This window comes from Puntigrus tetrazona, chromosome 5 (genome assembly GCF_018831695.1).
Source record: "Puntigrus tetrazona isolate hp1 chromosome 5, ASM1883169v1, whole genome shotgun sequence".
Classification (NCBI taxonomy): domain Eukaryota; kingdom Metazoa; phylum Chordata; class Actinopteri; order Cypriniformes; family Cyprinidae; genus Puntigrus; species Puntigrus tetrazona.
Window position 1 is genome coordinate 22,337,374 of NC_056703.1, and position 12,927 is coordinate 22,350,300.

The following is a 12,927-nucleotide window of genomic DNA, read 5'->3' on the forward strand; positions in this document are numbered from 1 at the left end:
CGCGTGCTTATCGAGGACCGCCTTTACATGCCAAAACTGAGCTATTTCAAGAGAACACGCTGAGCCGATCCTGTATGCGTGTTAAAGGCCTCTCTCGCTGGCCAGGTTTGAAAGAGCAGTTTATGTTAATAGAGGTTGAGAGACTGGCTTTGTGAGGTAAGAGGGCTAATTGTGGCCAGACTGAGCCTATTGGGAAAAATGGCCGAGGTTATACATAAGTCATAGTGTTTCATCCGGCATGTAGAGGCCAAAATGAGACCACCTCTGAATATGATTCTACCGAGGGCAGGGGGTGGGGGGGTGCTAGGCATTTTCAATTGAAGTGCAATATTTTCGCAGAATATGTCTTTCATTTAATCATTAATATATATTAAAGTCATTTAAAATACATTTATTGCATACTAAGTTAAAATGTATTAACATGTTTCCATTTATATTGCTTGAGACTATAAAAATTATAATTCAACTTTATTTGGACTACTACTCGTGCACAAAATGTAATGTCGCTATTTCGAATAATATTGTTCTAGATATTAAAAGTGTACTTAAAGTATACTCGCAATAGTTTCTTCTAAGCACAATCAAATGATATCTTTAATTAGACTTCAGTACTAATTCCACAAGATTAAAGTGCATTAAGTAAAATATCAGTTGCCTTCAAGTCTACCAGTTTGAGTTTACTAAACTGAAAGTATAATTACAGGGTATTTTTTATTAAACACATAAATATGTAAATGTATTTGCTGTATAAAAAGCATTAAATAAATGTCTCAAATTGCCGCGTTCGAACAGGTCCTGTTCACACATGATCTCTTTATGGCAATTAAATTTTCCAGTGAAGTCTGTATTCGTGAAAGGATTAGTAAGGTCAAACACTTCGGTACTAAACTTATACAAAAAAGTCTTCCTAGTAGTACCAATATATTTGTTGTCATCTATAAAAAAAAAAGTTAAAGTTATTCTAAAACACGATGAACTACCTGAACTATCTAGCATGGAACGTATTCACCTTTTTAATAAATATTTTTTTAAATATATTTTTTGATTCTGATTTCAAAATCTTATAAAAGTTTGGTTTATGTGAAAGTTTAAATGATATAATATAATATAATATAAAATTTTATTGCATTTTAGATTATCAGTGTGGTCTTTGATTCCCACTGTGTATATACCCATCCTTTTTCTCAAACTCTTCTTTGTAGGGATTTATATGTATGTGTCAGAAATTCAACAAAATGCATGCGTGTCCCCTGCTGTATATGTATGTGCATGGTGTTGTATCTGTATATGCTCCTCTGCTCTGTACGGTATACTCATTAGATGCTCTGAATGTGAACGTGTCTGTGGGTGTATGAAGCGGGATTTGCTCGCCTAAATCAGTGCAGGATTCATTTCATGCACTTGGCACGCAGCATATAGGTTCTGCCATTGTTGCGTCTATAAACACTTCTTATATGAGCCTTACTGATTGCTTCCTACTTACAAATCCCCCAATGAGGGCGAGCAGACCTCTTGTGTATTTAGAAAACGTATAAAGAAGGTATTTTCATGCATAAAGCCCACATAAACACACGGCATATCATGTATATCGCACATTTTCCAGCTATTGAACACTCACGTCCGTGTGTCTAACACTTAAGCTCCGATCCAAAACCTTGTGAGCCGCCTAAGTGTCTGCTGACTGATATACACCCTTGTAATGACTGAATTGGAATATTCACAAAAACAAAAAAGACTTCACAAACGATTTTACTGAACCGAGAATGACACAATCATTTAACGCGAAAGATAAAACACGAAGCTAATTTTATTAACTATACAAACGATTTTTTCTCACATTCTTTGATTTATTTTTTGCAGTTTGTCGCTGCTAGTTCCTTCTCTGTGAATAAATGTGGCGTCACCTTTGAATTTAGCAGAAATAAAGCACCTTAGGAGCAAAAGTTGCCCACCGACTAGGCTTTAAAATGCTGCCTACAGAAGCGGCTGACCAGGTTTTGGAACTGAGCTTATATCTGTTCTTAAATTCTTTGTGCGTGTGCATGAAGGAAGGTAGTGAAAAATTGAGGCCTTGGCTCTTGCTCTGCCGCAGTTTTCAGTATCTCCCTCATGACTGTCTTGTTTTGTATTCACTTCTTGTTATTTGAACCGTTATATTCTGCCTGCACGGGGCTTTTGAAACGCAGCGATAGGTTTCAGGGAGGGATGGAGGATACTGACAGGTCAAAGAATCCTCTCTACGTGAAGTGTCTTTTCTGCTGCGTGTACTAAATCATGCTACAGTTTAAACATACAAGCGCATTACGGCGGAGGGAAAATGGCTCCGACCAATCAAAGATTTTGAGAGGTGAACAATGGCAATGGCATTTTGTGCTTATGGAGTAGGTGGGTAAGCGTGAGGAACCCTGTCTAGTCCTTTCCAGAGACCTATTAAAAAATACCCCGTGGTGAAAAGAGTGCATTAATCTTTTTTTCTCTCTTATCTTTACAGATAATGTAAAAATCCTTTAAAAAAGACGTACACTGTAGCATGCTTTTATAAAGAGCATATATTACGTAAGTAAAGTACATCGAAAAAATATACTTAAGCGCAAACTAAATGTAATTCATTTGGACGCTACGATGCTAACAGAAATGAATGAAAAAGTATTATAGTTTAATTGCGCTTTATTAAATGCAATTAGTTAAATGTTAGAAAGCTGTTCGATCCACTTATGTAGTACTTCAAATAATTTCAGAATTACTTCTAATATCTTTAAAGGCATAATAAAGTCTACCTATGAATGTACTGATATATGATATACGGTCAATTAAAATATACTTTAATTTCTATTTAAGTTATGCATTTATATATTTTTTTATTTATACATGTATTGATGTAATTGCAATTTACTGTGTGTAATATACTTCAACAATATATTTAATATATTAATCAATTATCAAACACTTTTTTTATTAAGTGGCCTTTAATTCCATGAATATGATAATATGTCCACTTACAGTTTTTAAAATGTAGTTTTGAAGTACTACAAAGGCAATATACTTCTTTTTCACAGCTGAACCAGCTCATAAACTCCCGTCTGTGAAAATAATGCCCATTTTCCACATATAATCTCAAACAATAACCATATATATTGAATGTGCCTCTTGAAACAGAAGTAGCAGAAGTTAATGTTTGATAAAACCCATATAGTTGCTTAACCGTAATGTAAATATTGTAAGTGATTGGCAAATCAGCAGAACAAAGGGACTTTAGAAGAAATCTCATTCTGATTTTTCATATTAGTAACTGATTGGCCTGGGCCTAGACTGGATGCGCTGGCCTTTATTTTGGAGCTGAAAGCACTGCACTCTCATTGGTAGCTGGAATTTTCATCAAATTGGCAAAAAAGTATTAATAAACAAACACACAAGGGTTATGTGCATGGTGTTTTGTGATTGACAGGCATTCCAATTCTGTGTGGCCACAGATGTCATGTGGGCCTGGCGATAAAGTATAAACCTATCAAAGTCGGCCTACTCTGAGCTCTAAGGTTGTTAAGCTATGGTATATGCTTATGTAGGACCCAGACTTCGGTGTGAATCAAGGAATTCTGCAGGCTGACTTCTAGAAACTTTTTTTTGTTTTCTGTTTTTTTGCTTCCAATGAAATTTTGTGATTTATGGCTTAAACTATTCATTAAAAAGCCTATGAAGAAATGGATGGGGGGAAATAATTCCAGAACCAAGGCTGCTGAAAAAGTGGGCGGTACCTTTCTGATCTGCTGATTTGACAAGTTAAATTACATTTAAAATTGAGTGAAGTGCAATCTCATTTCTCAAACTTTATGACCCTGGGTGGCAGACAGGAAGAACTTCTTACCATTGAAAGTGGAATGATGGCTTGGATGTCCTTCTGCACAACCGTCAGCTCCGTGACCACCTTCTCTGCGTCCGAGGCTGGATTCTGGCCCCTGTAATCAATGTTCCAGTTGATTCTTCTGGTGACTGATTGACTGGTGAAGTTCTCCATCTCAAAGTCTAGCTGCATAATTTCGATGCTGGCGGCCATGTCCCTGAATAGACACAACAAGATCATATGACAGTGAGTGCACTAAATTAATCAACAATAAGGCAGTAAAAGAAAACAAAAATACTGGCTTTCCACCAGATTTAGCCATTAAGCTCATTAAGAAGAGTCTAATTAGGGTCAGGTATGTATTTAAGGCCTAAATGATTTAATATGCTGGTCATCAACAAAAACAGATGTTCTGTCATGTATTAGGTATTATATATCGAAGCAATCAGCAAATGAATCAATCAGAAAGAGCCGGGCAAGGCCCATCTGTTGTTTGGGACTGGATTACAGGGGCTAAAAATGGATTTACAAATTACAAATCTGACAAAACAAACAACATATGAGTATATACATGACCGAAAAAGGTTCGTCATGTGACTTTCTCATCACCACCTGCATTTAATGGTTATCAGTGCATGGGAATCAGCCTATATAGGTATACCATATAGGTTTCTCTGCATATTAAGCTAGGATAGGAAAAAGCACCGCAATAAAATGTATTATCATTACTGTTACAGGAAAAGACAAACATCACCTTTAATAAAAAGCAATATAAGCAAAAACGCTGAACATTCACACAGCAATAATCTTTGATTTTAAGTGCATTGGTGAAATGAACACAAACATAGTCATAAAAACAGCCGAGCACAACAGTTCAGCAGCATATTGGAATTAAATTGGCGATACGGAAAAATTACGACAACTTTGCCTGGCACATAGTTTCTTCAGAGCCTTTGCAGGAAACCTCCATAATGGATAGTGACAGGGTAAATGAGTTCTGTCTGTTGATCTCATGCGCACTCATCAAGGATTATTTCCTTTATCTGAGACTCCTGTTCTACAGGTAGATGTGTTGATAGCAGCTGACAACCACGCTGAGAGAGACCAGCCAAAAAATAAATTCCCTTGCTGGGAGTGTGTGCGCCTGTGGAAAAATGCTGCAGGGTTATCAAAATGTTATCTGTGGGGGGTAATTAATGTGTCAGCGCTGCAAAACCAACAACTTCTTATGGGGAATAAGATAAATAACTTATTATGGCAACACTTTATTTTAGAGTCTCTCAACTTGTTTTTTATTAGCACGCACAAAGACACACACACACATATATATATATATATATATATTCATGATAATAAATGTAAATAGCGTTAGCGTTATTACAGTTTTAGATACATGAAAATAAATGTAATTAAATAATTAAAATCATTTTAGTCTTATAGTGTCTTCATATTTTAATACTATATATATATATATATATATATATATATATATATATATATATATATATATATATATATAGGTAGTTGTTAAGTTTAGGTATTTTAGGTAAGTTTAGCATATTGTCATGTAGAATATTTGCTTTATTATTAAGCAATAATAAACAGCCAATATGTTAATAGGCATGCTAATAAGCAACTAGTTAATAGTAAGAACTGGTCCCTATACTTAAGTGTTACCATATGTTTTTGTAATTAAAAACCTAACAAACCTCTTTACATGACAATGCTGTAACGTGTGCTTGTTTTATATTTTGTCATGTCATACAATGACATCAATGTATTTTTTTTTCAAGTGTGGCTTAATTGATTACATTTTAAGGCCACTGCCATGCATTTTAACACTGCGTTGCATTCGGAGCTAGAAACCTAATGCTGCATTTGGTTTAGCATTCTAGTGTACACTAAACTAGACTAGTACACTAGCGGCTAACTCTGTAGTCTTCAGTGGCCCTTTGTTAAAAGATACTGTTTTGTCACTAATTGTTGCTTGGATAATTTGCAATTGATGTGGCCAATTAAAACTACAAAGCCATTAAGTGTGACTTTCCCACTAAAAGTTTAATTACTTTTCCTTTTGTTTGGACAGAAATATTTCAAGGCCAGTGGGAATCAATCTGTATCAAACGTGTTTGCTTTCTTGATGTCCATTCATTGGGCACCGCATTAACAAAGTTAATATTGCCTTAATTATTTAGCCATTGCTGAGAATCGATTGTCCAGCACAACAGGAGAGGAGGCCAGGGAAGAGTTTTCCTAACAATCAGTCATTAAAGCACTGCCAGAACAGGAGCCAGCTTTCAAAAACTCCCTGCATTTAGACTCATTTTAGGCTTGCTTAATTCTGGAGTGCAGAAACACAAAGAGAGAAAGAATTGGCGCGAGTGTGCCAGCAACCGAATCTCTAATTGAAAATACACTAATGGAATGATGAGGCTTGTCTTATATTGACAAATAACGCTGGCTTTTCCTCCAAGGCCAGCCCTAAGTCACATGTGCAGCGTTTGCAGTGGACTCGCTCATTAAAACCGTTAGGAAAGATAGATGGTGAAAGAATATGGGCGGCGTATGAAAGGCATTTGCAAGTCTAAGAAGTGAACTGCATTCTGTGGACAGAACGAGCTGCGCTAACGGAAAATCTATAAAACGAAAACGGCGTTGACTTGCTGAAAAGTATTCATCTTCTTACACAACAAGATCATGCAGGCATTGTTCTGCTACGACGCAGAAAGCTCCGAGCCACATCCAGACATATATTCTCCAAAACAAAGAGATGAGTTCCACTGCGAAATAGGCTCAAGACATGTAGTACGTTTTCGTTAGTTGTGGTGCAAAAGCGCGAAGCTGTTTAAAGCTGTATTAAAAATAACGAGCAACGCCTCTCTGTAGTCTGGTTGAATGTCAGCTGAAACGTGTTGCACGTAAATAAACCGTGATAAGTTTTATGGCTAAATGTTCGAATTTTGTTATTTGAATTGTGTATAAAATGAATCATTTCGTGAGAGTGTCAAACAGTAAAATAAATAGGCTGGGAGGTGTGTTTTGCATATCGCAATATAAAAAAGAGAGATAATAATAATAAAAGCATTGTACTGCATTTTTAGGCACATTTTAACAAAGTGATATATATTTTGAAATCTTCGCATTCTTACTGATATATAAATACCGATAAGTAAAATTATCTGTGTAACAAAATATTTAAAATGTAATGGATCCTTCAAAAATGTATTGTGGTTTCTAGCAAAAATATTAAGCAGCACCGCTTTCGGGACTAATATTAATAGCTAAAGGGTCGTGTGACACTGAAGACTGGAGTAATAACATGTGACTATCATCACAAGAATAATAAATCGCAGGTGGTTATAATGCTGTTATTTTAAATTGTAATAATATATTAGAATTTTAGTGGTTTTACTCTATTTTTATTGAATAAACACAGCCTTGCTGTGCATAAAAGCATATTTGGTTAATCATAAGGTTACTGTTGTAGTAAGAGCTGGCTCACATGCAAGTCAGTGCTCGCACATAGCAACTATATTTCTGGAACAAAGCGTATTTAATCGTTAAGTCATTAGAATGGATTTTCTATTCTGTTATTACGCTTAAATGAAGATGGCTTGAAATAGCTTTAGTACGTTACATAACTTTTTTACGGTTTAAAGGCTATGGATATTAAATCAAACAACACACATTGTGTATTTATTGTGTATTTCGGTCTGAAATAAAAACAAAACAAAACAGATACACTAATACAATTTTGCAAAGCCTTTTCTCTACTGTAGTATTACATGTTGTGTTTTTCTGGACTGGATAGTCTTAATTGGCAATGTATTTTAAAAAAATGGCCTTAAGCTCCTGATGAAACATGCATACTGTGGCAGCTGTCAGAATAAGCTGCATGCCAGGAAAGGCAGAAGGTGTTCCTGTAAAAGTATAGTTTTCCTGGTGACGTGAATTCAGCATGAATTGTAGGGTTGCAGGTGAGGTGACATGGACTTTTCACATGTCTGACACAAAAAGAAAATTATATGCCAGGACCCACTTGATAGAGAGGAAAAAGGGAAAAAAAAAAAGAAGTAAAGAGGTTAAGAGGCTTAGAAACATGAACAAAACAGCACGAGGACTAGAGTTCTGTAGATTTATAGAAATTTGCATCTATTCCTAGTTCAGTTATCTGTGTATATCGAGAAACATATATCAGATGGAAAATACTATTAGCGTGAAATAAAAAGAAAACATTGTCCTAATAGATACATTTTATTCTTTCACATTCTTGCTATTTGTACGGTTTTATTTGATTCCTATAGGATTCCTTCCAAACTACGGTTTACAAAAGGAATTCTGTATGTTTCTTTCTCTTTCTTTTTTGAACAGTGGCTTTGAATAGCGATCTATTAATGTGCTGCTTCTGTCGTAAAGCCCTGCAATGGTAATTTAGCATGAAAGAATACACAGGACGTGCTAATTAACGCGAGTACAAATGTTTCATTGAATATAAGCCTCTTCAATTAGACAGTAAAATCCTTAAACAAAGGTCTTAACTGAACAGACAGCATTCTGTTTTAGTTGAATGTTATTCGGATTAACAAGGAGATGTCTGAGTGGGGGAATGTTATAATTCAAACATGAAAGTTTAGGTTTTCTTTTTGTTGCTGATCTGCACCGAGATTGCCATTCACTACACACCGCTCAGTTTCTCACTTGGGAAGCCGTTCCTAGATCAGTGTACAAAAAGCGGGGAAGCTGACTTACCCCGGGACTCCTTTGATCTTGCTGGCTTCCACGGTTGCAATGGAGTGCTTGGCTCCGGACTGCATATCCCATTCAACCTTCCACTGGTTACTCCTCGACTTAGTGCTGAGGAGGTTCACCCCTTTCTTTGCTTTCACCCTGTAAAAGGAGACACAGAGGGTTTTAAAGAAATATATATGGCTACAGCACAACGAGACGGTTACGCATTTATACGATCAGAAGGTAATATTGAAATATTCGATATGGGAATACGAGGTATGCAAACACTTTATTTTAAGGATCAAGTCACAACTAGTTGTGTACTAGAATGCGTACAACCACCCTATTGGCTGTTAATAAGTACCTATAAATCACATGCCTTATTTTGCCCGACCATATTTTAGATCCCTTAAACCTACCGCATACACAAATTTAACAACTAGCAAATTAGGAGTTTACTGAGGCAAAACAATGTTTTGTTTATTTGTTTTTATGGGTGTTACTTTGCCTTTTTATTTAGCCTGCCTGTAATTGGTTAATTGCATGCAAAAATCTGAACCTTCTTGTTGGTCTGAAGTTGCTGCTGAAAAGAGCAAGACAAAACACACAAAACATTAAAAACAGCAAAACAAAGAAGCAATTATAATAATAAAAAAAGATGGATAAAATAAAGAATAACCATGCTTAGTACTTGCTGAACTGGTTAACATTATATAAACCCACTCTCCTTTAGAAACTTATTTATAGAAGGACTATAAATCTGTGCTGCAAAACAAATCCTACTTTCTATAGATAGCGCTCATGGCTTCTGGATCTTCATTATGACCTTTGAGACCGTACATCTAAAAAAAAACCAAAAACTCTGTGCATCAATTTATGCACACTAAAGCTCATACTCAACATATATTTCCCCTCTGTCCATTAAAATTCAAAAACATCAGCCTTTTCTCTGATCTGAAACCAGATTTCGATGATAAAATCCCTGTGGAACACACCCCCACTCTCTCAGAAAAGCCATAACTTCAAACAGCACAGTCTTGCTGGGTTTCCAGCAGCTTCAATAGATGGAAACTACTGCTGTTCTGTGAGCATACATGTACTGCTTAACACCTTGAACAGGAGCAGTGACACAAGGCATGGTAAATCATGCATGTTTTAGCCTCCGGATTACTGACCACTATCTGAGTTTCTATACTCTGGTGAAAATCAACCGCTTCGAGGGCTGCCTGCACCCAAGAGCCATGCAGCTGCAATGTAGCCATGCTGTACAGAAATATAATAGCACACATCCAAGATGAAAGAGAAAAAAAATAGAAAAAAGAATGTGAGACCAGTAAAATAGAGAGATTAGCTCTCAATCAAATTACAGAAAAGTATGGAAATATATCAGTATGTTTCTTACACATTATTAAACCGAGTGGATGAACCCAATTTATTTAATTAATGTCATTATTTGAACGCTGGTGTGTTTAATTGTGTTGTTGTGCTTGAAACCCCCTTAACCGTGATCAAATCGCCGTAACGCATGACCTCACGTCGATTATCGCTTTCGTTTAAGAACTAGCTAAGAACTTGACAAGAAAGTTGTGTAAGTCAGCTGTTCTGCGGTGCTTTACAGCCTACGAGAACCACACTAAATGGTTGACCAAACACTCACAACGTGACGAAACATTCATTGATAGCAGAAAGTGTCTCCAGGATTAACCTCAGACAGGTTAACCTCAAAAACTCAGTCCTTTCTCTTTGAACTGCTGCTTCGAATTGCACTTACCTGATAAAAGGCGGCCTCTGCTTTGAGGAGCAGACCATGACCAATAGCAGAAGCTTCAGTAGCCCATTTCAACAACTCAGTCAACAGAGCCTTATCTCACCCCCTCAGCTTCTCCATCAAGCACAGTATTGAAGATCATAGGCTGTACTGCACTTTTATAAATATTAAATATAATGGGAAAAAATGCAGGTCTGACAGCAAAGCCTGGCTCGTTTTCAAATCAAACACAATATCTGTTAGATAGGAGCAGTAATCACAGATATTTGATGTAGCTCTTCACTTTACACAGCAAAAGCTGGAAATGGAGATGACTAGCGGGCAACCTCATCATTTTGTGTGATGATAGAGAAGACCGTGCAACAATTAGATTATTCAACTTATTAAGCATAGCGCTGAATTACTTTATCTTAAGAGCCTTACATTGTCCACATTAATTAACAGTAATCCACACTCGACCGTCAAATTTAACAAATGTCTTACGTCTTCAGGCCATACGTTACTAAATGAGAAATTTCAATAGCTGGAACTTTTTTAAAGAATGAATCAGCACTTGACAGTGCATTTAGTGTGTAAGTGACTCCACACAAACACAAAAAGCAAGTTTTCAACAAAAAAATAAACCTTTTCAAATGACTGTGAACAACTTAATATCTTCCCTTCAATAAAACCGTTATAAGATATACAGACGATGTTCACTTCAGTCAACATGAAATCTAAACTACATTATTTAATACACACTCATATCCTAGTCTTACTCTGACAGATCGTGACATGAATCTCTTAAAAAAAAACTTCTACACCTTATTTTCCGGTTCTCGCTACTAGTTAACTTTTGCTTCAAACTTCTACTTAATGCTTATTAATAGTTTAGTAGTGATAATAAAGTATAATAGTAATATAGCAGTTGTTAAATTTATGTATTTGGTGGAATATGGTTATGCAGAATATGTGCTTTATAAGTAGGCTACTAATAAACAGGCAGTATGCTAGTTAAAGTAGTTAACTAGTTAAAGTAATATAACTAGTTAAAGGGCACTCAAAAAGGGAAATTCTGTTATCATTTTCTCACCCTGAAGTAGTGAAAAATCTGCATTAATTTTTTTGTTTTGACGAACACAAAGGAAGACATCTTGAAGAAAGTTTGTAACCAGGCTGTTTTGGGTCACCGTTGACTTCCATGGTATTTTTTTTCCTACTATGGAAGTCAATGGTGGCCCTAAACAGTCTGATTACAAGCTTTCTTCAAAACACCTTCCTTTTTGTTGTGAACTATTCCTTTAACAGTAATAATCCACCTCTGAAAATAATCCACCTCATTTTTTTACTCTGAAATATGCCACTTTGAGGTAATAAAAGCGGTTGCAGCGTTTTCAGATTCAGTACTGACCGCTTAAAATTGAGCTTTACCATCAAAGGAATAAATTAGAATGGAAAACATCAACTTTAAACGGTAATTCTGTTTTGCAATAGTACATTCCATAATGTTATGCAAATAAAAAAGCGACATGCCTTAATGTATCAAACGTGTTCATGCTTTATAAAGCCGTTGCACCCTTCAGAGAACTGAAGAAGTGTCCTCTGTGGCGAGAAAACACAGTGATGTTTTAACAGATATCTGCCATTTGACAGCCTCTAAATAAACAAAACACTTAAGCTCATAGGGCTGATATAGGATATGTTCACTGCAACGGAAACTGTGATTTGCGTTTTTATTTCTAGAACAATGACCAGACACTAAAGTTGCCTATAGCAGCAGTGAGAAACACAAGCAGTGATGAATAACTCTAGCCTTCCCCGTAGTCTCTTACCATAAAAATTACCGTAAAAAAACCATAAACAAGCAGGATGAGAAATGTCAGCAGATGCATGTCTCTAAGGCATTAGGCACTCACTCCCTCTTTCTCTGCATTACTGCAAAAGCTGTCCCTCTCTTCAATGTCTAAATCTGGCCGGCAAAGATTTTTTTTCCACCCATTTGTAGAACCAGGGCTTTCCATTAGTTCCACTAGAGAAAGGGCCACTTGACATGAATAAATGATCGCTGGAGGTCTGCAGGCAAACACATCCAAGTCACAACACACAAAGATTAGTGCATGTCACTAGAATCTTTTCCTTAAAATATTAAAATGACACTCTCAAGTGGCACACGTACGTGAAAAACGCTCCTTGTCCAAACAGACAATAATTATTTCTTAAAAAACATCTACATCTGCACATCACGCGCATTTTCATCGCTGCAATGAAACCAAGACGGTATCGATGTCAGACAGCATTAGTTCCACCAACGCCTTCCTTAAACTGGCTGATTTTGTCTTGGATCAGTATTTTTAGACCATATAATTGTATGTATATGAGTTCTTAGAGCCACATAACATCTGCTCCATAACTAGTGTCCCATATGTTCACTACTTTACAATTCTGAAAATGCTACCAACGACATTTCACATTCCTTCTTAAGCCTCGAATGCCTCTGAGCCTGTATGGTTGTAGAGCTATTTACTATTTCTATTTACCGATGATACATAAAATCGATAAGTATAGCTATCTCGATCATATCTATCATGTGCATCTATTCCCATGCTCCCGCACA

The 12,927-nt window shown here is 36.2% G+C and overlaps 1 protein-coding gene across 2 annotated transcripts in view; it reads right to left on the bottom strand.

Annotated features, from left to right (window-relative positions):
- Positions 1–12,927, bottom strand: part of tmem132e (transmembrane protein 132E) — a 247,991-nt gene that overhangs the window by 30,186 nt on the left and 204,878 nt on the right. For both annotated transcript variants that reach the window (XM_043240650.1, XM_043240649.1), the window contains exons 3-4: positions 8,588–8,725; positions 3,863–4,055 (exon numbers count right to left, since the gene is read on the bottom strand). In XM_043240650.1, coding sequence (XP_043096585.1) covers positions 3,863–4,055; positions 8,588–8,725 — 331 coding nt within the window. The remainder of the gene's footprint in view (positions 1–3,862; positions 4,056–8,587; positions 8,726–12,927) is intronic.